Here is a 25,153-nt window from a genome sequence, read left to right as displayed (position 1 = left end):
ACGTGGCGCTTACCTACTTCACTCCGTTGATTGGTCCCTGTTTATTATGCTAAGACTTACACAGTTGCAAATCAGCATAACATCAGAAACACCAAACAGCTCGTTTATGCTCTGATTTTAAGAGCACTGACTTGTACATTGTATTTGAGCTCTGAGCAAGATGAAAGGACACCCGGTGCATATCTCACGCCCGCGGAATGCTTAGGCCCAGCACAAACCCTGAAGTGCTCATAGTCTGGCCTTGCTTCATCTGCACCAGCCCACGCTGAGCATCATGCCCACGCTGAAGTCCCGTGAGGCCGGAGCTCAGGGCAGCTCACGGTCCTAGAGAGGCTGGTGGTGTCAGGTGTCGGGTGGCTGCCCTGTGTTGGGGGAGAGGCACCCCTGTGACAATGGGTCAAGACATCTGGGGAAAGGAGCTCACGTGTTACTATGAACACAGGAGCCATGAAGAGCAGGTGGGGGTCTGGGGTGGTCTGGGCAGCGGCCAGAGAGGCAGTGGGAATGCAGTCCAGGATCTCAACTTCTAGCCAGAGACGCGAGGGCTTCACGCAGAGGTGCATGTGGAAGTGGAGTGGGGAAGAGACACCCAGGGTGGGAAGCAGCTCCTCAGGACCTGGGACAGGCCGGGCCATGGGGCTCTGAGCCATGGTAGTAGCAGCGCAGGGCAGGTGCTGCCCAAGGAACTGCCAGGAGGAGGGACAGAGCCCAGGTGTCTTACAGGGACAGAGGAGGAGCAGTCAGGACGCCCGTGTGGGACCAGGGTGGACGGTGGTGCCGTCAGCAGAGATGGGTGTCAGAGGAAGAGCTCAGGTGCCAGGGCCCCATTCTAGGACTGGAAGTGTCCGTGAGAGCTGGGTGCAGTCTGAAGGGCGGCGGCTCAGCCTCGTTGGTGACATCACAGATACCCGGCCTTCCTGGGGACAAGGGCGGTGAGGACAGTGGAGAAGGCAAGAGCAACAGCTTGTGGCCCATCCTGCCTGCCCCACCTCCGCCCTGCTGCAGGGAAACCGCCCAAACCACCCAATCCCCACTTCCTGGCGCCTGCAGCCGGCCCCTCCCGGCCGCCTCTCCACCAGACCCCGGCTCAGCGGGGACTCCAAGTTATCTGAACACAAAAGCGGGCCTCACATCATTTCTGGAGCTGAACAGGGACCTTTCAGGACGAGTAACAGCCCCAAGAAGCCCCTGCTGGAGGCTCTGGACATGACAGCTCCTCAGGATCCCTTCCGTCCTCCTGCCCAGGCGTGCAGTCACTTCCCAGCCTCGTGTGGTCAGCCAGGGAAGCCCATACGCACCGGCCCTCTGGAGTCTGCGGGGCGTCCACACTCGGGGCGCAGCACAGCGCAGCCCCAGGGAGGGTCCTAGCACAGGGTCTGGCTCTGGCATGCTCCCAGGGCTACGGATGAACAAGCTCAGCTTCCCAGGAATGAGAAGCCAGCCCGGGTACAGCAGCAGCAGCCACAGGAGGAGAAGGCTGGGGTCAAGACCAGGGTAATCTTTAAAGAGTTGAATGGGGTCTATGAAGAAAACGGAGTTCACAGGTGGTCAGCAGCAGGCCACGCAGAGAAAATGGAGATGTGAACTGGCGGTGGGGAGGGCTAGACAGGCCTCCGGACACAGCACCGACTCCAGGCTTCCAGAGTCTCCAGGGGACGCTGGCAACTGTGGGAATCTGCGTGGCCCAGCAGCCAGCCCGCCACCGCCCTTTCCCGGAGGTGAAGAAGTTCCGCGGGACCAGTCAGGTGCCAGGTCCGACCTGGAGCAAGGCCTCTCAGCAGGAGTCTGGGCAGCCCTGCTGGATGCACCTGAGGCTGGAACGTCCATGCTGTGGCTCAAGCTGTCTGTGTGCCCTGGGGAGTCACCTGTCTCGACCTGCCATGTGGGGATGTGGGTCAGGCTGTGTCCCATGGCCAGACCTCTGCCATGCCCTTCACACCAGGACAAAGTGAGGCCTGCGGACAGGCAGTGTCATGCCCTGTGCCAGAGCCTCCTCACCTCCGGGGCCAGCACCGTGGGCCCCCTCCTTGCTGTGTGCTGAGGCAAGGGGCTCAGTCTTCCCATCCATAACATGGGCATGGTAGCATGTTTCCCGAGGAGGTGGAGGTCCCTGGAGTTTGCCCAGGTCAGACTCAGGGCCGCCCCGCCCTCCTCACCTCTCCTCCTCAGCTTCGTCTGAGCAGGAGGAGCCAGTCTGGGTGTCCGCTCCTCGCCCACCACAGCTCCGCAGTGTCTACAGGAGCCTCCTGACAAGCCTGGTCAGCGTGCTCCTGGGGTGAAGGGTGGGGTCCTGCAGAGCTGGGGCCCTAGCACCTGTCACCCAACCCTTGGTCCGAGTCCCTGCCGGTAAATGATGCTGCTTATTGAGTGTGTGTGTGCTGGGAGCAGTGGGGAGCGGAGGGCAGACCCACGACACCAGGCTTGGGGACCACCAGCACCCAGTCCCTGTCACTGTCCTGTGGCACAGCCCAGCCCACCTGTTTGATCCAAGATTCTGCCCACCAAGACCTAACGTGGTTCCCTCAAGGTCACTGCAAGGCTGTGGCCAGCTGCCAGCAGCTCCCCCTGGGCCAAGCCATCCCCCCACCTGTGACCTCAGGAGGGAGAGGCCTGGGAGATCTGACCCCACGGCCGATGGCAGGCACCTGGTTCAGACCCTAGCACCCTGAGGGAGTACAGGGAAGGAGAATGGGGCCAAGGAGGCCCATCCCCAACTGTCTGCATGCTGCCCGCCAGCCCTGGGGTCCCCTGGGAGAGACGGGGAACAGCAGAGGATGCCCTGGGTGCTGGAGGCTCCCAAGGCACCAGATGAGGCCCACAGCCCTGGCCACAGAGGGCGCTCCCAGAGGAATGAAGCCACACCCAGTTGGCCCCTTGGCTCTGCCCCCACCCCAGCCGCAGGACACAGGCTTCCCTCCAGTCCCCACACCTGGACCCCTGCTCGAGTCCTCTACCCATCGAATCCCCCATGCCCAAAGGTCCTGCCTCACTCCTCCCATACAGCCCCTGGGTCCCCGGGTTCAGCAGGACCTGTGTGCAGCTGAGCCGTGAGCCCAGGCGACCACATTGCCCTGCCTTCCCCTGTGAGATGGAACTTCTTTGGGGATCAGGTTGAAATGGGTACATGGCATCCCTCTTCAGGGGTCCCCTGATGCCACATCCAGGCCTCTTCCTCAGATGCACATCCGAAGGCCTGTGGGCACACGCCCCTTGGCGCCCATCCCAAAGCTTCTCTAGGCGCCAATACCTGGCTGCACCCGCCCACTGTTTCCACATCCTGGACCGTGTGGGCGAGGCCCTGCCTGCTTCTCAGCTACTCCTTCCCATCCCCATCCCAGTACCCCCACGAAACTCCTGCTCAGACCATCAGACACACCCAGCACTGGCTCCGGCTCCTGTGTGCCACCTGAAGTCACCTCCTGCCAAACTGACACCCCACTCGGCAGTCGGGTGAATCCAGAATTCCTGTCGGGATCCTCATGGGTCCAGGCCACCGTGGCCCACCCTGAAAACCATGGGTCATCTCTCTGTACCTTTCTAAGTCCGGCACACCAAATGCTGCTTCGCCCCCCAGATGGTGGGGCGACCCCACTGCCTCTCCAGGGCGAGAAGCCGGCAGCACCCCGAGCTGGGATCTGAGTCCTGGACACCTGCCACTCGCCACCCCCGCTCCCCAGGGCGAGGCCCACTGGCTCTGGGCCCACTGGCGTCTGTGGGTGGAATCGGCCTGGCCCCACCAGCATTCACCTACAGTGACGTTTCAATTCACCTAAGGCCCCGGCTGTGTCTCTGCTCTGTGTACCCAGCCCAGTGCCCACCTAGACTCACTAATGTGTGAAGAGAAGCTGTTGATCCAGGAGGAGAAGAGTGAGGCTCCCTCTGCCAGGTCACACCAGGTCCCAGCTTGTGCCCTCTGGAGGGGAACCATGGGTCCCAGCCCTGCTTGGAGGAGCAGTAGCTCACCGGGGAGGGGATGCTGTCTGTGTCTGCAGTCAGGAAGAGAGCCTTCCTGTTCAGTTCATGGGGACAGGGGCCACGTGTCTGTCGCAGGACCTGCGAGTGTGGGGTTCCAGCCAGGTCTCCGGGGCTCCCCGACTGGGCCCCCACAGAAGTGCAGCCAAGCCCTAAAATGATGTGTGCGAAGAAGGAAAGCTGAGAGTGGGTCAGGGTGGGGCAGCCGGGTCCCCAGGAGCCTGTTGAGGAGGCTGGGTCTGCGCCGTGTCCTCCAAGCTGACGAGCTACCCAAGTGGCTTGGAGTCAGATGGAAATGAGGCCTGAGAGGAAGAGGGAGGAATGGCCTGACCCAGGGCAGCACCGTCTTGGTCTCTGGAGAAGCAGTAGCGGAAAGGATGGGGCGGTAAGGATCCAGCCAGAACCAAAGAGGAGGGAGGGGGCGAGTAGGAAGGTGGGGGGCAGGCTGAGGAAGGGATATGGCTGGGGTGGGAGGGGCTTCGGGAGGATCACGGTGGCGCGAGGACCTAGTAGCAGCTTCACCTGCTGCCCCGTAGAGCAGACACCTGCCTGCCAGGGCTGCCGTGGTGATGAGACGCGGTGGTGTGGGGAGGAGGGGTGCCCTGTGCCCAGAGCCCAGGAAGCAGGCCGCTGCCCTGTCATCTGGCAGAAACTGGCTGGAGCAGCTCTGGCTCTGCTCTCACATCCTAGTCGTTCAAGGCCTAGAGCCGGACTGAGGTTATGCACGTATTTTTGTAGGATTCAAGGGGACACAGGTTTAGCTTTTCCTGCACCCTGGATGAGGAGAGGTTAGCGCCAGGCTCACGTCTGTCGGGGCAGCAGCCGGGGGGTGGGGGGCTGCAGAGCTGCAGGGACTCTGGGCCCACCGGGTCGTTCACATTTCGCATGCCAGTGTGTCGTTGCCTACCCCATCCGCTAAATGTTAGATTTTGACCAATATACTGTGTTTTCTCCCGTAAAGCCGTGTTTGTGGTGACATTCAGGGTCTATCACTTACTTGGGGCTGCGGCTGCGCAGGCAGGGCCGTGGTACGCACGGTTCAAAGAAGACCAGACCTCCCTTCACCAGGCTGCTCCCCAAGGAAAGCAGACAGGGCCCTGGCCCCGAAATAAACCCGCGGCCAGGAACGTTGGCAATGGGAAACGGTGGCGCAGGCTGCCGCGCGGGGCCAAGGCCGAAGTCCACGGGGGCTGCCACCATTGTGGTCAGGGTCTGCTCTCGCTTGCCTGCCCCGTGGGGCCTGACTCCCTGGCTTCTCTGCAGTCTGTGCCATGGTAGGTCCGTCCATCCTTCCCGTCCCTTACACGCGCAGACCATGGGTGGGGCCACAGAGAGTTGCTGTGACGTGAGTCAGAAAAGTGTGAATGTTCGCAAAATCATCCAGCACGACCCAGTGAGGAATGTTTACATCTCACGAGGAAAACCTGGTTGGCCCGACAGCTGGCTCCGCGTGCTAAGCTCTGGTCCCAGGCGAGCCCCGCTGGCATGCTGGTGGCTTCACCGCCTGTCACACGAAGCACACAGCACAGGCTCCGGGACTGAGAAGAGTAATTTGTGTCAGCAGATCAGGGCTGACGTCCGCTCACCCCAGAGAGGCACCCACCCGCCGGGCCCGCGGTCAGCCCTGTGCTGTATGCTTCCTGGGCCCCTGAGTCCAGGCTCTTAGCTCAGCTGTCCCCAGGGCATGGAGCGCTATCCCCAGGCCACCCTTGAGGCTCTGCAGGCCTCCTTCAGCTGAGCTGGTTCTCCGAACTGCCCCTGACCCTTCGGGCTGCACACTCCAGTCCTCTGCCCTGGAGGACTGGCTCCCCCCACAGTCTGCACCCCAGAGAACACGACTCCAGGTATAGGTAGAAGCCAGACTCAGAACCACGGGTCCTTGGACTGCTCGGGCATGAGAAGAAAGCCGTGGCGGGCCCCCGAGGGACAGGCAGCAGTAGAGGGCCAGGAGCGGGAACCGCAGTGAGCCCATGGGGCAGTGACCCCTACATGGACGCACCTACCTCCTCCAACCGACGGAACTCCACCCTCAGGGCCTCCAGGGCGGCTGCCAAGCCAGACAGTGCACTACAGAGGAAATGCCCGAGTACCTGGCACCTCTGTACCCTCATTACTTCTCTACCCGCCCCACCTGTGACCACAGCCACTTACACACATATGCTAGGCCCACAGGAGTTGAAGCGGGGAGAGCCCATCAGGGGCCAGGCCTCTGGGGCAGCCACCCAAGGACCAGCTGAGAGCAGGTGTGAGTGCTATAGATGCAGCCCCTGAGGGCAGAACAGAGTGGGCATAAGTACCTGGACCTGGGGCTGCAGGGCATGAGGGTCACAGGGCGAGGTGGGATGGTGAGGGGTGCCCCTCAGGGAGGACACATTTGGGTCCTTCAAAACACACCGTGGATCCCATTAATAATTTGATTCGTCCTGGCCCTTCAAGGACCACAGCCAGAGCTGGGGACATAGCTCGTGCACCATGGCCTCACTTCTGCAGTGCTGGGTCTGACCATGTGCCTCCTGTCCCCAAATCCCCAAGGCAGCTGGCACACATTTCCTGGATGAACGAACCCCATGTCCGCAAAGGGAAGACCTTCTGCCAGCAGCTTCCTCTGTAAACTCCATGTCGTGGTTCTGAGGGAGATCCATTTTGGAGGAGAACGTGTGCTCGCTGTGTGTGAGCCCCAGGGCCTGCCTCCTGGATGCTCCGCGGAGGCATGGGGGATTGCTAGGAGCCCACCTGCCCCATCTTCCCCAGCTGTGTGCCTCGGCGTCAGCCCAGCCCAGAGGGCCAACCAGGAAGACAGGTGCCATGGATCCGACCACGTGTTCCCTGAGAAGTGTAGGGACACGAGGCCCGAGGCCAGAGGCTTGAGGACTGGCCGCGGACGTGGTCAGCAGTGAGTCCGACAGTCAGGAGCCGGGGCTGGCCCTCAGCTGCCTGCAGGGGAGCCGTTCTCTTGGACAGGCTGTGCAGTCCCAGGCGTGAGACCCCTCTGGTGCCCAGGCCTGGTGTGCTGTTGGGGTCATCCACCCAGCGGGTTGTGGGGAACTCTGGGTCGGATGTGGCTGTCCTTCCCGGATGCAGGATGAGTGAGTGGGTATGGTGGCACCCAGAAGAGCCAGCCCTGCCTGTCCAGGTGTAGACCGCCCCCGGCCGCGGGCAAGGCCCCGCTTCCTGAGAACCCAGGCCTTGGCCCCAAGACCCTGCAGTGCCCAGGGAGTGAGGGTAACAGAGAAACGTGTCCCTCCTTCCACCATGTGCCTCTATTCTCCTCCCACTTCAAAGCCAAGTCCCTTCTGGTGGCGGAGCCTAGGGTCTGATACCTTCTTCCTCAAGGCGGTTTTTCCTGAGTGGCTGGTTACTGGTGCGGTGTGGGCCTCCCTGCATGCTGGACTTCACAGTGTCCCTGGCCTGGGCCTGCCCAGTGCTGGGGGGCAGTGTGCCAGGGTTCAGCCGGCTGTGTGTGGACCGGCGGCAGTGCTGCTGGGGCCCTGGGCAGGGCCGCTGCCAGGGAGTGTAGCCACAGGGGAGGCTGGATTGGCTCCACGCTGAAGGCCTTGCCCACTGTGCCAGGGGCTTGCAGCCTGGTCTGCTTGAATGCCCCCTTGTCCATCCCTAGGGCAATGCAGTCGGTGCCGTTGGGGGCAACTGGGGAGCAGTGGGCAGGAAGGAGGGGATTGGAGGGGATTGGAATCGTCCAGCAGAGACCAGGTCAGTCTGGCCACGTGACGGGCATGCAGGGGGTGGGGTGTAGTGTGGCTGCAGGGCCACACTGTGCCACAGCGAGCGTGCCCCTGCCAGCTTGAGCCCGCCCGACGCTGCTTTCCCAGCGGCCTGGGCCTCAGGGGCCACAATCTGTGACCTTGTATCCAGGTGGATAAAACCACGGCCAGGCTGTCCAGCTTCAGGGCCCGGCCATCTAGGGCCATGGGCTCCGGCTCCACCCACCCCGCAGGCTCTTCCTGCCCACAACCTGGTAGTCGCTGGGGGCCTCCCCACCTGGGAGCAGTTCCAACCACCCCCAGCCCAAACCCAACCTGCATTTTAATGAGTTCCCCAGGGAGTCGCCCTCCCCCTTACATTTTCCACCTTAGTCCCTGGGGCCTCTGAGGTCCCAGCCGCTTGGGACCTGGTCACACACATGAGCAGCTCTCCAAGGAGCACAGACGGGCAGACGCGGGCGGGCACGTGCCCCGGACCCGACCCGGACCCGGAGGTGCAGACACTGCCCCGCCCGCAGCTGGGATGACTGCGCTGGGCGCGGGGCCCCTGCAGGGAGGGTGCTGACGGGCGGCGGGGATGGAGCTGGGGCCGCGGGAGCGTCACCGCAGGGGCTGGGCAGTTCCCGGCGCCGGCACATCTAGGAAGCTGCGCTCCTGTGCTGGGGATCCAGCACCAAGGCCCCCGGTGACCCCAAAATGGAGCCCTGCCGCCTTCCTTTGTGCGCCCAGGACAGGCGTTCCAGCAGGCAGGCTGCCGCGTCCTGACGCCAGTGCGATGGTGGCAACAGCATGACCTTAAGCCTCATCTCCCTGCTGTCACACGACATCTCAGGGCTGTGGCTGCTCCTGAAGACCAGCACAGGTGTGTTTAGGCTTTGTGTTGACGCCGGGGAAGCTGTGGGACAGTGCATGGGGGCGAGGCAGGGGTGGCCTTCTGGGGACGCTTACATGTTGCCCGTGCAGGATGGGGGTGCTGCGGACACCACACCTGGAAGGCCCTGTCAGTGGGGTCCCGGCTGGGGCAGGGCCGGTGCAGCTGGAGCGGTAAGGAGCTGAGCTCCTGGGGTTGGGCGTGTCAGGCGCTGCTGCTGGTTTGTGGCTGTCTCTCTCCCCTGGGAGGGGCCTCCCCTGGAAGCTGGAAGGAGGAGGAGGTGGGGGCAGAGGGGCTCCTTTGTTCCGGCTTTCCAGAAGACACGCCTGTGGTGTGCGTGGGAACCCCAGGGCCTGGGGGACTGGGGGCAGTGCCGCGGTCCCTGGCTGTGACCCCACGACTCCGACTCCGGCCAGCGCGATCCCCACGGCTGGAAGGCATACTGCACCCCGACCAGGGACGCTCCAGCAGCAGGATGCAGGCCCGGTGGCCACAGCCTGTGACCATGCCGGCTGCCTGGGCTCTGGGGGACCCTCCCTGTGGGACCTGCTCCCCCGGAGTCTGGGGGGTGGGCACTTCTGAGGCCAGGGTGACCAGAACAAAGACCCTGAGAAGGGCCTGGGCGCCAGGTGGAGGAGAGGGCTCAGCTCGCCTCTCCTAGTTGCCGTTCTGAGGATGGACGGCTACGCATTTGGAAGGGATTTGTCAGAAGCACATTTTCCACCAGGTACTTCTGCAAAGATTGACAAGTGATTCATCAACTATTTCTGTAAATTTGAATGAATCAGTCAAATCTTAGCCATTAGTGGCAACGGGTAAACATCCAAAATTTCCAGTTTTATGACAAACACTCTTGCTTGTGTACCGAGCGGCCGTGGTGGTGGATGCACCCCACCGCTGGGGTCCTCTTCCCACACGGGATGACAGCACCAAACATCTGGGGAGCCATGTGGCCCTAGGCCTGGGGTCAGCACGGCGGGGAGGACGCTGGGTCATGCTCAGCCAGGCTGCAGGTGTGCCATGCTCTCGGGGCACCAGCCACAAGCTCTGGTGCCCCACAAGCGTGTTCTGTTCCTAGAGGTTCTTCAGCGTGGCCGCCAGTCACGTCAGAGGTCCACTGCTTTCCTAAGTGGAGCCGGGCTCCAGCTCTTGGCCTTTTCCTCGGTTCTTGAGTCCCTCTGACTGACCTTACTTCAGAGGTACACAGGTTGTGGAAGGAGCGTCCTGGGGGTCCGGTGTGATTAGGGCTGGAGGGTCTCCCATCTCCACAGGCTTCTTGCTGTTTCCCCAGACACGAGGGTGTCTGTTGTCTGTGGAGGAAACGGCTGTTGCTGTGCAAGGCAGTGGGTCTTTCTCCTGTGGGAGCTGGGGTGCACCTGGGGCCGAGTCACTGCACACTGGCTCAGATTGGCGCCCGCTGTTTACCTGCAAGGATGCCCACGTCACCCTTCATGTGTACTTGAGTGGAGGCTGGTACCTGCCCTGAGTCAACAAGAGACAAGGTGTGTCCCAGGTCCCAGGGTGACTCACACCGCGGGACAGGACGGTGGTTTGAGCCACCATCGCGGCACATGACCCCTCCCCACCAAAGCCTGACCCACCGGCCCCCACCGCCCCAGGCTGCCCCTGTGCCCGACTCCTGCACCATTTGTGTCGAGCAGGGCGGGGGCTCCCAAGGGACCAGCGACCGTGGAGCATCTGGGCCACCCGGAGAGATGCAGCAGCCCTGCCTCGCAGGCTGCCTCGGTGAGGAGAGGTGTGCCCTTCTGTGCCCTCCACGCAGCCTTCTCCATGGGTCATTGCTCTCCTTTGCGTTGGGGAGTATAGAATTCCAGGTACCCAGAAAGTGTGAAGAGTGCCCGTCTGTAGTTCGGGAAGAATTCCGGGAGCTTGCTGCTGGCGTCAGTGATGGACGGCACCACGCCTCCCCTTCTGCTCCCGTGTTTTGTGAGCTGCTTTCTCAGAGCAGATCCAGAGGACAATGCTCTTGAGCACCTGCCCTGAGGAGGGGACAGGGCGGTAATTTCCCTGATCTCTTACTCTTTAATGTTGACAAATAAGAAAACTCTATCAGGAAATCTATTTCCTTTGTTTTTTTTTAATTTTTTTTTAAATTTATTTATGATAGTCAGAGAGAGAGAGAGAGAGAGAGGCAGAGACACAGGCAGAGGGAGAAGCAGGCTCCGTGCACTGGGAGCCCGACATGGGATTCGATCCCGGGTCTCCAGGATCACGCCCTGGGCCAAAGGCAGGAGCCAAACCGCTGCGCCACCCAGGGATGCCTATTTCCTTTGTTTTTAAACAGCAGCTGCTGGTGTGGGTCTGGAGCGTGTCCCTGGTGTGTGTGCGTCTGCTCTTTGTACACAGGGCGTGCATGTGCAGCGTGTGTGTTGGGTAGGCCCACCTGCTACTTGAGAGCCAGCGGAGATGCTGGTGCTGAGAACGTGGACTTGGGGGATCCCGGGCTGGGTGCCACAGGAGGCTCAGCCCGAAGCCAGCATGCGTGGCCGCTGTGCTGTCACACACTGCTCTGCAGCTGACGGTGTTTGCTTTGCTACAACGCAAAGTCGTGATTTTCGAAGAGCAAGAGATGCGGGTCTGACTGTGGGTGTGCGTGTGGGGCTACTTGCTGGACACAGCAGGGACGGCTCTGGTGCTCCACCTCTGCCCGTCCAGCCTCCCCGGCCCCCGAAGCTCCTGAGGCCATCAGGCATCAGCCTGTTGGGCCTCTGGGGCCGATGCACATGGCACCCGTCTCCTGAGGGCCGCCAGCCCTGTTCTGAGAGCACGCGGGGCTGGCATTCCTGCGGCCACGGGCGCTGGCTCTGCTGCGGGGTGGGCCCAGTGGCTCTGCCCTCGCCATCATGACCCCAGCCAGAAATGGCCACTGGCCCATCCTGGGGCCCTCAGTCCTGGGACGGCACAGAAAGTTCACCAACAGGAACGTTACCAGTAATGAAAGGTCCGCCGGCACCAAGCCCAGACCCTTGTGCGGGTCCGCACCTTCGAGGCAGCTGCAGTGAGCTCTGGGGGCGGCTGGCTCTCCCACTACGTCGCATGGCCCCCTGTGTGCCCGCTGTGGGCTGGCCTGGCTGACACCTGGCTGGCCTCGAGAGCCTCCCTCACCCCCTCCTCCTGTGCAGGGCCCTGAAAACCCAGTTAGCAGTAGTGGACGATAAACTCAGACCCCAGTGTGGCCCCGAGGTCTCCTCGCTGGACCTGCCACACCTGTCCCACCTCTGGCCTACGTATCCCCAGGAATGTCTGTAAGTAGGCTCAGCAAGGCCCCGCCGTTCCTGTTCTGCAGTCGCAGGCCTGACCGTCGGGCTTTTGTCCCACTGGACCTCGCCACACGGGCAGGGGCCAGCTCCCAGCGTGCTCCAGGTGCACCAAGCCCTGAGGGCTTCACTGGGGCCCTTGTGGCACCACGGCTTCACAGGCAAATAATGCTTATGGCTGCCCCTTCTTCCCTGATATTTGCACCTTAAAATCTGCTGTTAATTATGCCTCCATCGGGTTTCTGATCCGCTGCGACACATCGTGTCTGAGATGCCCTCGTAACCCTTCTTCTAAGCCTCTATTGTGCTGAGGCTCCTTTGTCAGTTGGGGTGGGGGAGGCTCGGCTCCCCAAGCCCTCAGCTGGCCTCACCCTGGCTGCGCAGTGTCCTGGGGCCAGCAGTGAGCCCACGTTCCTGCTTCCACTTATGGGCCAGGATGGCCTCCCGCTGATCCCCAGCCCTGTGGGGCATGGACTGTGGAAACCTTCTGGGTCCCATCGCTGGTTTCCAAATCCGCACAGGTGTGCACTTCGTCCCAGAGCCGGGAAAATGACTCTCTTTGATTAAAGCGAAGGATGACTCAGAATTCACAGGGATCTCAAACTCCGAGAACTTCAAAGGGAGTTCCCAGCCATGCTCCATCCTCCACGTGACCACGGTGTGCCATGGGTGCCCCTTGTGCACAGAGGCCCACGGCTTCGGAGGGTTCCGGGAGAAGTGGGGGCCAGGTCAGCGATCCAGGAAGGATGGGCAAGTGCCACAGCCTCAGGGGACACCCCGGTGTGGGTATGAAGGAAGCCCTCCCTTGCGACAAGAGGATCCCTTCTGGGTTCTAGGGGCTGCAGTCTCTTGTTTGGAGCCGGCTCCCTGGGCCCTGCTGCAGTCAGTACCTGCCCTGAGCCGGGGTGGACCTGACCACAGGAACCCCCGCCCAGGACCCCAGCTCCATGACATACAGCAGCCCAGGACCGAGGAGCGAGTGGTGTGGCATCTTATCCCCTGGTCCCCAGCCCCGCACCCTCTCCCCTCCCGCTTGGGGGACACCTGGAGCTGAGTGGGCTGTGGTCAGGGTAGGGCCTATGCTGGGCTCACAGACACCCACCCGCTCCGGGTCTGTGCCCATTTCTCTGTTTACCTTTGTGGACCTTAAAACCAGAGTCTGTGCTCCGAAAGCAGCCTCCTGGCTGAAGGCCACATTTGTGACGACCACACAGGAAAGTTCCATAATGGGGTGATTTGGTAAAAGGGTCGGGCCACGCAGCACCCTTGCCGCAGCCTTGTGTGGCCAGCCTCCCTCCCTGCACTCTGCCCTGTCCTGGCGGCTGGGGAGGCACCTGCCAGTGTGGACACCCAACAGGCAGGTGAACTGCCACTGCCACCAGGCGACCTGCAGCCGTAGGCGAGAGGCCACCCTTGGGCCTTGGTTGGCCAGCCTGTGGGCTGGGCGCTGACCGGAGGCCTGGAGTGTGTGCCTGTGGGTTCCCTACCTCCACCTCCCATCTTCCTCAAGCCTCAGGCCTGGGAGGGCGACTGAGCCCACTGAGGTGCCCCAGCCCTGCTGCCATTTCACCTGAGAATGTGCCCATTTCCAGGGCCCGTGTGAGCTGATCTGGGCTGCAAGAGGGGGTCTAGCCCACCCAGGACACAGGAAGAAAGATGCTGAAAGGGACAGGAGCAAAGGTCTGGGGACCCCCAGGGGCAGGGCAGAGGACCGTGGGACCACGCTCACCTGAACACACCCGCCATTCCTACGCTGCGCGTCACAGCGATTCCCTCACTCAAACTGCACGTCCGACTTCAAGAGCTGGAACCAGGCGAAGCTCTGGCCACGTGGGGCCTCCTGAGTGTGCGCCTCCCCCCGCCCCCCAAATCAGTCAGGGTGAGCCACACACAGCAAGTGTATGCAGAGGTTTCTTACCCACACAGGGACTTTCGAGCACACAGGCAGGCCCAAGGAATGGTCTGGAAAGGCCCACGGTGGTGTGAATGCAAGGAGGGCACGTGGCTCTGGGCTTTGCTGTGCTCAGGGGGCTGGGACTCCCCACCAGCGCCGAAGGAGGGCTCTCACGTGGTGGCACCTAGATCGGGGCAGAGAAGCCTGACAGCTGGCACCCAAACATGGAATCTGGGGCTTGAGGACTTGGAAGAACAGGGGCTGGTGTGTGGCCCCGATGCAAGCATGGGGTGTGTCAGCCTGCACATCTGTGGGGCACTTTGATGGGATCAGAGCCCAGGTCACCAACCATCTCGTCTAACAGGGGCTTCAGTGTTTGAACCTGGTTCTGAAACAAGGTCTTTTTTTTTTTTTTTTTAAGATTTTATTTATTCATGAGAGACAGAGAGAGAGAGAGAGAGAAGCAAAGACCCAGGCAGAGGGAGAAGCAGGCTCCATGCAGGGAGCCTGACGTGGGACTCGGTCCTGGGACTCCAGGATGATGCCCTGGGCCGAAGGCAGGCGCTAAACCTCTGATCCACCCAGGGATCCCTGAAACAAGGTCTTAAGGAAACATCTGACGTTGACTGAAGGGGGGCGATGTTTTCATGCCCGTTCTGATTCGTCAGCTTCCCCGCTCTCTTGTGCCCGTCTGGTACGCGGGTATCACATGCAAGGCTGCACTCCGGGCCCCGCCCCCTTCTGGGGAGGACATTGGCAGGTCCTCGGTGCCTGCCGCAGAGGCCACCATGGGCAGTGGTGACAACTGCCGTCTACGTCCTCTGCCACCTAGAAGCAAATAGTCTCCTGCGGTTGTATTGTTCTCGGCAACGGCGGCCGAGGAGAAAACACCGTGGACAGAATCGTGGGCTGGACGCTGCATGCCCCCTCAGTGGCTTAGAGGGCCCAGAACCTGCCAGGGCACGGGGCAGGCTGTGCAGCCCCAAACATCAGTAACAACTGAACACGCGCCACTGCACGCGCAGCCACCCTGCGGGCAGGACACGGCGATACGAAAACCGGCTCAGGACTGCCCAGTCCATATAACAACCCTCCTGCCTCCTGGCTGGTTGTGGCAAATGCGTGGATACAAGAAGAGTACTCGGTAATGCTGTCACCGCCCCTTCCAGGTACAGGCTTCTGTGGGAATCAACCGCGACGTCTCGTGGCTGCTCTCGCCAGCCTGTGCATTCAGGAGGCTCTTACTCCTCCGGCACTTTCCATCGCACCAAGTGGTCATCGCATAGACGCTCAAGTAATGCTTGCTCTCCCGGCTGACGGGAGACCTTGGCGGGCTGGGGGAGGTCGGCAGGGGCTCGTATCAGAACCTCCCTGAAGGCCGGGTCTTCAGTGGGCGATTCTCCGATGTTACTCCACCACGAGCGCGGGGGGAGCTCCCCGCCAGCCCCCAGAGCCCTCGGCCCCTTCCGTCTGTCCCCAGTTGCAGAGTTGGGCCAAAGAAATGCTCTGGTCTGGGGGACGGCGGGTGCTGAGCACCGCTTGCCCTGGCCATGGCTTGGGTGCCATCTCCACAGACTCAGTCAGGCCACCTGAAGCTGGTGTTAAGGAGGACTCCGAGGGCCATCGGGGCTGACTTGCCTGCCCTTGGCAAAGACAGAGGGGAGTGGCCCCTATGCGGGTGTCTGCATGGCCCTGCTCACCGGCGCAGAGGTAGTGTACTTAACCTCCACGGGACTGTGTTCCAACATTGTTTGTGCCTAAGTTGGGTCCAGCTCAGAGCTCAGAACCCGTCGAGTATGTGCTGTGACATCCGCAATCCCATGCCCAGGATAGTGGGCGGGGACGCCCGCCACAGCTGGCCCAGTGTGAATGCGGACAGCGCATGCTGCGGCGCACCCAGCTGACGGCCTTCCTAGGATAGGCGTTGACGAACGGGAAGGGGTTTGCTGTTACGGCAGAGACAAACCCTCCTAGTGTCCCCAAGTGTGCCACAGACCACACCACCTCCAACCTGCCGTCCGGCGGACTGGAAACAGGTCTGAGCTCAGCTCAGCATCACCTGGCGGGGCAGCTGGCGCTGGGTCCACTCAGTGACTGTGCCCACATGGGGCAGGCAGGGTGGAGAATGCAGGGTGGCCATGGGCAGGAGAGCGCCGACGGCCCTGGCACAGCCTTGCCCAGCCTCCACGTCCCTACTGAGTGGGTGCCCGGGCACTGAAAGCTCTCTGCAGTGGAAGATGCTTTTCCCACGATGCAGTTTTGCCTGAGCATCTTTTTTTCTACACAGTGTTGTATTTAAGAATTGGTGAGGATTTGCTTCCTGAGGTGAGGACATCTGCTGACCTGAGTTAAGGATGCACTGCCTGTAATGGGATCTGGTCACGCCCACTCCAGTCACAAATGACCATGAGGAACACACAGGTATTGGGAGAACCCACCACCCAAGCGGCCTGGACCTTGGGCATCTGCAGTGGCTGCAGCACAGAACCCCCACGCAGCCCCTAAGGAGCAGGGGGCCTCCCTCTTACTCAGCAGGACTCTACTCCTCTGTGTTCCCCTTCCTCCTGTGCCTTCTGCACACACCTTGCTCCTGGTTTGGAGACCACTGGATCCGTTTGGCAGTGTGAGAACCCCACCCACGTGTCACTCCACCTTGGACTTTGTATTTTGAGTGAAAATAAAAACCTTCAGGTGTGGACTTTCGGGCAATTGTACAAGCATGGCCAAAGGCTTCTGCTACTGCCCGCACCTGCTGCTTCTGAGCAGGGTCCAAGGTCACCAGCAAGCAGCAGGGAAGGGCTGCTGAACCCAAATCGAGGCTTCTCCTGGGGTGCAGGGGCTACCTGGCCCAGGATGGTCCACTCTCTGTAAGTGGGCTTTCGGGGCCCCCACGAACCCTCCATCTACTGTAGGCCCTGGTCCTGGGAGTGGCCACCCCACTGAGCAAAGCTGAGGGTCACGTGGTCCTTGGAGTGGACAGGCGTGGCCAGAGTCTCCAATGCAGCCCCATCTCCATTAGGAAATTGTCCTCAAAGCAAGCTCTGCAGTCACTGCGCAGGAGGAGGAGTGCTTGCAGGTGGTCTCACGGTGTTGGGAGGAGGCTCTAGGGATGGGGCGTACTGCCACCCCTGCCCTCTAAGACTGCAGCCCAGAAGGGGGCCTGTTCATAACCGTGTGTGCGGCTTGCAGTGGTGGAGCTTCTCCCCCAGATCCTTGTCTGGAGCTGAACCGAGGAGAGGTTCCTGCCCAGGGGTGAGCAGGCCTCCAAGCCCGCCCAGCCCCACCCCTGTGGGGGCCCCACAGGCAGCACTGCCTGCCCTCTCTGTGTCCAGGCCCCTTGTGAGCCTCCCTCGGATCAACCCGGGGATTGGCTCATCACCTGGGGTCTCCTTCTGCATCTGGTGAGAAGGGAATGCAGGAAACGGGTAGTTATCCACGCGGCACTGTGCTCGCACAGAGTGGTTCTCTGAGGAGTGGGGCCCTGCCTGACCCTTTTATTGGGCCGGCGGGTGGGGCGACTCCCTTCCTGTCCACACTTCTGACACTGGAGCACCAGAGGCGGCTTACCCGTTCCTGCACAGGGGCTCCCCCCATTTCCTGCTGGGCCGGTGGTCACGGTGTGCCCTCTGCCACGAAGGGCAAACCTGTCCCATCCCAGAGCGAGATCTGATGCAGGGTGGGCAGGAGCTGGCCGCGGCCAGGGGGCTGCAGGAGCCACTAGGTGACAGTGACACAAACCACATGCCCTGGTCTTTATTTCCAGCTGATGGAGGGGTGTCCAGTGACCACATAAGCAGAGTGGCACTTAGATGGAGTCCCTACAAACGGACTTACCTCTGTGCCATTCCCAGCACAGTCTATGCCCAGAGTGATGCTCTCGGTCATACCTAAATGGGGTCTTAGACCTAAACACAGTATTATTTTTTTTTAATTATTTATTTATTTATGATAGTCACAGAGAGAGAGAGAGAGGCAGAGACATAGGCAGAGGGAGAAGCAGGCTCATGCACCGGGAGCCCGATGTGGGATTCGATCCCGGGTCTCCAGGATTGCGCCCTGGGCCAAAGGCAGGCGCCAAACTGCTGCGCCACCCAGGGATCCCCTAAACACAGTATTAGAATGAGATCTGCCCCAGAAGCCTGGCCAGTGTGGGATCCACCAGTCCACACGCCCCAGCGGTCAGCACCCCGTGAGCTCTGCAGACTCTGTGCCAACCTGTGTGAATGCCAGAAAGAACTTTGCCGAATTAGCTGGATTCCAAATGCTGCTCTGGGAAGTCACTGTGTCATGCATCTCTTGCTGAGTGCCTGAGTAGTGGGTCCGCAGGAGCTCTGGTGGGTGTGCAAGGGGCTGTGAGGCCCAGCCCAGGCCAGAGGGTGGAGAAAGCCTTCCCTGAAGAGGTGACATCTCTGCCAGGAACTGAGGAAGATTGGACTGGCCCGCAGATATGGGAGAAGCATCACTAGGAGCAGCTCGTGTAAAGGCTAAAGTCCCCGAGGCCTGAGGGACCTTGGCCCACCCATTGGAGAAGTTCCAGGAACAGGAGAGCAACCAGTGTCCACAGAGGAGAGTGGTTGACGAGGCCCAGAGAGGTCTCTCCAAGAAACCAAATTCACGTTGGTGATGATGCAGCCAGTGGGACTGTCCCTCTGTCACAGACAGAACAGCAATCATCAGTAAGAGCAGCCCCGTCTAGCACGTGGGAAAGCCCTGTGCCATCGGGGTAGCTGGGCACAGACGCCATCTGAGGATTACCGTGCAGCCTCCACCATCAGAGACCTGGATGCCCATGGTCATCTTTCCTCGTGGGCTGGTGGAGTCTGGCGGGAATCCTGAGGTCTGGGTGGTGGGGAGGTCTGGGAACTGGCACACACTGGAGGCTACAATCGTCACAGACGCTGGGTCCCCATGAAGGGACTTGCTCACTCAGAATCCAGGCTGCTTTCCCTGCCCTGGGCCTGTCTCCAGACTCCCGGAGGCCTTACCAGCCACGGTCTGTGCTTGATGACATGTGTCTCTGGGATCACAGTCTGAACCGACGAACCGTGGCACAGGTGCAGTATTAACCGTGCTACTCCTTCCAGTGGAGAAGGAAATTCTGAACGTCCGGCCCCCGCCCCATCTGGGCTGTGCACTGCAAACGAACACGTGGCCAGCGCACATCCCCTCGTCCAGAATTCAGAAAACCTGTCCAAGCTCTCTCAGGGCCTTCATTCCCCACAGGGGAGCTGCTGCTGAAATGTCATGCAGCGGCCTCAGTGCTGGGGAGGCCGGGCAGGTCCCGCCCTTCTGAGTGTGAGGAACACCAGCTGCTGCCCCCTCCTGACCGCAGATCCTCCCACTGCCACTCTGCGGGGCCGGGCAGGTGCAGAGGCAGAGGCACGCCTGTCGGGAGCAGGGCCGCCAGGGTGCGTGGCTGCTCCAGAGAGCTGCCTGTGTGCCCAACTGTGTCACCTGTTTACTCTGGCTTGTTTGCAAGACCAGAAGAGCTGGACTTCAGGCTGCTCCGTGCAGGTAGCGTTTTGCTGCCTCCGGGGTGATGTTCAGGGCGGAAGAGCTCCCTGACCCGTTTCTCCAGGCTGTTCACGGCCTGGGCCTCCTACTGGGCCTCCTACTGGGCGTGGGAGAATCCGTGAGTGGTCAGCACAGGTCCTGAGTCTCTACAGAAATGCTGCTAACGGGGATCCCTGGGTGGCGCAGCGGTTTAGCGCCTGCCTTTGGCTCAGGGCGCGATCCTGGAGACCCGGGATCGAATCCCATGTTGGGCTCCCGGTGCATGGAGCCTGCTTCTCCCTCTGCCTGTGTCTCTGCCTCTCTCTCTCTCTCTCTCTCTCTGTGACTATCATAAATAAATAAATAAATAAATAAATAAATAAATAAATAAATAAATAAAAAGGAAATGCTGCTAACGCCCCAGAATGCAAACTCTGCCATTCAGTGGGGGTCTGGCTGTGAAGCACACGATCACTGGTGTGGCACTGAGGCCGGCACCCCAGCTTCACACACTCTGCAGGGACATCTGGTTGCCCGACCCCAGGCTCCCCAGAGTCTCAAAAAACCTCCTTGCTTCCCATCAGTCTCCAGGGTGCAGCTCGGGCTACTGCCGGGTCGCCCCCAGGCCCCTGAGGTGGCCCTGCTGCCTCTCCTGTCTGCAACAGTATCTGGCTCAGGGACCCCTGGGCACCGCTCGGCATCCGGCAGGTGGGGGCCCCTTGTGCAGGGTAGGCCTCCTCATGTCCCTGTGTGTGTATGGAGGCTGCAGACGCAGCGCCACGGCCAGGTCTCCCCGCGGACCTGCAGGCCTCGGCTGGGCCGCAGTGGCTGAGCACGTGCCCAGCCACCCTGGGGCACCGGCAGGGGCGGGGGCCGTGTGCTCCCGGGGGCTGCACACCAGGCACTGCTCACGGGTGGCTCGTCCTAGTTCCCCGCCCTCACATCCCTGCGCCCTTCTGCCTGCACATCCGTCCTTCCCTCCTCCCGCCTGCCTGCCTCCTCTCTGCCTCATGCCGCATCTTAAATATTGATGAACCACCCAGCACCTAGCTTTCTGTGTGCTGAGAAACAAAGGTTTCTGTGCTTTGGAAACTCAAATCCCTTTTTCCGAGCACGTGACCGCTGGTCCTGTCAGGTGTTCACGGATGTGCGTGGCTGTGTGAGGTGGTTCCCACCAAATGACACGGTGTCTATCTGCTCTCCCTGCAGATGAAATCATGCACCAGGACATCACACCGCTCTGTGCCGCGGACATCCAGGACCAGCTGAAGAAACGCTTTGCATATCTGTCTGGTGAGCGCCGGGCGGGCAGGCAGGAGGGAGGGTCTGTGCCAGGCGGTAGGGACCTCTCAGTTTCCTGTGACGACGTGGGCCTGGTCCGGGTGGTGGAACCGGGGACAAGGCCTACAGCATGGCCTGCTCTGGATTTCACCGAGGGCCAGGAGAGGCTATGCGATGCCTGTGGTGGGGGTAGGCGGCTTGGGGCCATAGAAGAGCCAGTTGGAGGTCACTTGGGGTCCTGAGAGGGACAGAGCCCAAGCGCTCCTGCCTGTGGTGTCCAGAACATTCCTGCAGCGGGTGAAGTAGGAACAGGGAAAAGCTGACCTCATTCTTGCAGTGTCCAGCCGCTGGGAGCCTCCCCAACAGAGCACACCTAGCCTCTGCAGAGAAGGCCCCGGAGTGCAGCAGCCTGCCATGGGGTCCCAATTCCCAGACTCTCTGCGGCTGCACCCTCTCCTCAGGACCAGGTGTTACCTCCACCCCGTGGGATCACCTGCTGTCCCGTCTGGCCAGGGTGTGCAACCCCAGCCACTGGACAGTGCCAGAGTGTGGTGGGTGCTAAGGGTGTGAGAGCACCTGAGTGGGCCACCCTCAGGCTATGCGGGTGCCCCATTGGGACAAAACAACCTATCACAGGCTCCTCTTTGCAGGCAATGGCCCCACTCACAGGCGGCCCTTCCCCTCCTGAGCCCCAAGACTAGCCCTCACCTCCAGGGGCTGCCTTGGCCTTTCTCCAGCTCTCCTGCCTGTGCCCTGGGCTGGAAGCCTGACATGTGGCCCTGACATGTGGACCAGAGTTCAGGGGCCACAGCGGGAACCCAAGGTTCTCAGCAGGACAGAGTGGGGAGCTCAGGGGGGCTCATCAACAGGAGGGCGCATCTGTCACTGTGGGGGTGCTGCCTCGGGGGCTGAGGCCCTGTGCAGGCTCCTGCCACCTGCCCGCCCTGCCCCTTGAGGACCCCAAAGCCCCAGGTGTGATGCATAGTGACCCAGACTCATGACCTTGACCTTCCTCTAGGTGGTAATCCCACCCTCCTGGCCTTACCTGGGGAGGAAGCAGAGCCCCAGGATGGCCCTAAGGCTCCCCTCCACACAGCTTTTCTATTATGCAAATGCCAGCCAATAGCTCAGGCAGGGATGTTGCAGATGTGAGGAGGGTCCCTCCCCGTGGGCCTGACCTAGCCTGACCTTGCCCGCTGCTTCTCATAGGGCTCCTTCACACGGGGATCTGGCTGAGTGACAGTGACGAGAGGATCCATCCCAAGGCAGGTCCCCCCCCCTTACACCCCACCAGGCACCTCCAGCACCTCCCACAGTGAATACCATGAATATCTGCCCCGGTTCAGGGCACCTGACTGCATCCCGCCACCAGCACCTCCACGGTGTGTGGGTGCTCAGCCCCTCGCCCCTGTAGACTTACACAGACTAAGGTTTTCAGCATAATTCCATCAACTTCATCAGACTTGGTGCTTTTGGACTTTACTGTAAATCAGTGAGAAAGCCGAGGACACGCCTGAGAAACACTGGGAGGTCCCCTGGGGCCTGAGCCGTGGGGATTGGGGGGCTGCCTGGATGCGCTCCAGTGAGGTCCAGGATGTGGTGAGCCCACGCTCACTGCTCAGGCTGCCCCCAAGCTTAGGGAGGTCCAGACAACCCTTTTATTGATTTATCGCTAATTCCATAGGTGGGAATTCAGAAAGGGCCTTCCTGGGTTCTTTTGCCCCATGTGGCACTGGCTGGTTGGAGTCAGAGTGCTGCCCTCACACACGTGGCATCTCTGGTTTCCTGCACCAAGCCAGCCGCTCCCTCCCCAGCTGGTTGGGCTCCCTGGCATGTGGTGGCCACAAGGCTGCTGCTCCCTGGATGGCCAGCACCCACAAAGGAGCTCTGAGCCGGGAGGATGGACATTGCTGTGTCCTGTGGCCCAGCCTCAAGAGTTTCCCAGCATCACTTGTGCCACATCCAACAGGCCAGACAGGTGGTCGAGGCAGGGGGAGACAGGCCATCCATCAAGGGGGCCATCTCCAGCCGCCCCAGCATGCCGGCTAGCAGGTAGACTCTAAGCTGGGCCTGGTGACTCCTCGGTGTTCTTGGCCTCTGGCCTGTCCACTGCTTCTCCGATTGTCTGTGGGACAACTCAGACCCCATGTGCCCCAGAGCAAACCCAGCCTCCTCTTCAAGATCATCTTCCCAGGTCCTGGGCCCACACCCAACTCTTCCTTGCTGTGTCTCGGCTCAGAGAAGTCCCCCTGGTCCCCCTCCCCTACCCAGTGCCCTCCCCTCTCACGCTGCCAAAGTCATGGCCCCCTCTGGTCCCAGTTGTCCGAGGGGGTGGGTCACAGACCACGCAGAGCCTCAGGAGGTCGGCTAGGGTGGGAGACCGACTGTTGTGCAGGGTTTAGAGTGGCTGCCGTCCTTTACAAAACACAGAAAACTACTTCTCAGCATTAGCAAGCAAGTGGGATGCCTGTGGGAGGAGGCGGCACCATCTCAATCGTGTGCAGGAACCCAGGGAACGTTTGGGAGGAAAAGTGCCGCATATTCGGGTGGCTGCCCCATGAGGACAAGATAATAGGGGATTGTTGGAACACATGTCACTCTTGTACACGCCAAGGGTTTCCCTGAAAAGCACACGTTTCTTCCCTAATGAGCAACATTGAGCTGCGACAAGACGCCATCCATTCTGGGTGGACGCAGGCACTAAGTGCTGCCTCGCTCTCTCCCCAGGTGGGCGGGGGCAGGACGGCAGCCCCGTCATCACCTTCCCAGACTACCCGGCCTTCAGCGACGTCCCCGACAAGGAGTTCCAGAATGTCATGACCTACCTCACCAGTATCCCCAGGTGCGTGCTGCTGAGCCTCGAGGCCGTCCAACAAGGAGGTAGTGCGAGGGGGGGGGGGGGGGCGCACGTTGACAGGGGAGACCTCGCTTCTTGTCTCATGAGTAGAAGAATGAAAAGGGATAGAAATGTATTAAGCAGAGATGAAGAAAGCTCTCAAGAGTGAGAGGGGTCCCAGCAGGGTTGCCACTGAGGCCTTTTACCTTCTTTTATAGGAAACTGACCAGGGAACCTGGTAAATTTCTTGTCACTATCCGGTGTGTTTGTAAATATCATGTCTATGTTTGGGACAAACATGGTGCACTTGTAACAAACGAGTGTTTCTTTGTAAATGACATGAGCACAAACAAGGGTTCCCTTCTCTCTGGTTAATCTCTCCCCCATAACATTTCTCTGCATCTGGGATTTCTGTGACCACTTAGTAGCCATTAAAGGGGGAGACTCCCTAACATTTTGGAGCCAGGGAGCCGGGTTTATTTTTTCCTGTTTTTACTGTCTCATCTCAGTTTTCTTGGGATGGGTAGGAGCCTGACTCTGGGGCCTTTCCCTGCCTAGCCCCATCTGTCCCTGACTCATTCCTACATCGATGGCCCCACAGAGCAGGTGGGGTCCGGGGCCAACAGAGCCTGGGGGACCTCGCTCACAGCATCCAGCCCTCCGTTACACAGGCAGGGCCACTGTGAGCTGCAGGCCTTGTGCTCCATGAGGGAAGACCCTTGGGGGCTCAGGCCTGACCTGCCATGCCCCTCATGCCCTTCACGTGGGGAGAACAGACCCCAGAGGCAGCTCCCCCATCGGGGGTTCTGTTTTATTATGAGCAGAGCTGGACCCCACGTTCCAGAAAGGCAGGGCTACACCCTGATTAGTTTCCCAGCCACACCGGGGCGTCCCATGGATCCTTGAGCCGAGGGGGCTACCTGAGAAAGGGGAGGACGTGGACCTCACACCCTGATGAGCAATAGCCGCAGCACACTGGGTCAGGACAGCCTCGAGGGTGACCTCGTCTCTCCAGTGACGCAGTGGAGAAGCTCAGCCTCCCACGTCCCCAGGACGCCATCCTCACTCCTCAGTGTCCATAAGGACAGGTTCTGAATTTGCGTAATTTAGAGCACCATGAATTGATCTAATCTGAAAACAGACCAAAACGGCAAGTTCTGTCAGCAGGTTCCTGTCATATGACAACAGCCTGTCACCAATCAGTGCTGGGGGTTGTAGATCCTTCTAGTATCCTGGGATGGGGACGGGGAGCCCTCCTCAGGGATCTGGGTGCTGAGTGGTCACCTGGCAGGACAAAGATGGGGTCGTGGCCTGGGTCACACAGGGTCCACCATTCTTTCGTTCTGAGCACTGGGCTCCGGGTGGCTGAGTGGAGGTGGAGGGACCACAGGCAGCCCGGGAGCCTAGCAGCCTTCCTTAGGGCCCCTGGGCCGGCTGTGCACCCTCGAGGGGCTTCCGGGGGGCGGAGGGGGCTGCAGTACCTCTGAGAGTCTCCGTTCCTTGTCCCTGGGCCTTGGGGTCAGAGACGGAATGGCAGTTGTCAGGCCCACTCTGCCCGCTAGGCCACCAGCCATGAGTGCAGCGCCGTGAAGTGGTGGGAAGACACGGGCTCCCGGTGGTCAGGCACCGAGAGGCATCCTTGGGAAGGGACGCGGGTTCAGGGACATGTGGGGTACCCAGGATGTAACTCCAGTCCCCCATGTGCACAGCAGTGGGCGTGGAACGCTGTGGGAGCTCTGGACTAAGAGAAGAACGCTGTGTGAGCCCGCAGGCAGGGCTTGCCGACCCCGAATGCCCATGTGGTCTCTG

The 25,153-nt window shown here is 60.9% G+C and overlaps 1 protein-coding gene across 13 annotated transcripts in view; it reads left to right on the top strand.

The window, feature by feature from the left end:
- The window catches only part of MCF2L (MCF.2 cell line derived transforming sequence like), a 133,210-nt gene that overhangs the window by 58,754 nt on the left and 49,303 nt on the right, over nt 1-25,153 (top strand). For 12 of the 13 annotated variants that reach the window (XM_077854904.1, XM_077854902.1, XM_077854896.1 and 9 more), the window contains 2 exons: nt 20,437-20,520; nt 23,236-23,350. In XM_077854904.1, the coding sequence (XP_077711030.1) occupies nt 20,437-20,520; nt 23,236-23,350 (199 nt within the window). Of the gene's footprint in view, nt 1-8,272; nt 8,554-20,436; nt 20,521-23,235; nt 23,351-25,153 lie in introns of those variants that run through there. The other variant, XM_077854903.1, reaches the window with a different exon arrangement.

Source organism: Canis aureus, chromosome 17 (genome assembly GCF_053574225.1).
Source record: "Canis aureus isolate CA01 chromosome 17, VMU_Caureus_v.1.0, whole genome shotgun sequence".
NCBI classification, from domain to species: Eukaryota; Metazoa; Chordata; class Mammalia; order Carnivora; family Canidae; genus Canis; species Canis aureus.
This window is presented reverse-complemented; position numbering and strand designations above follow the sequence as displayed.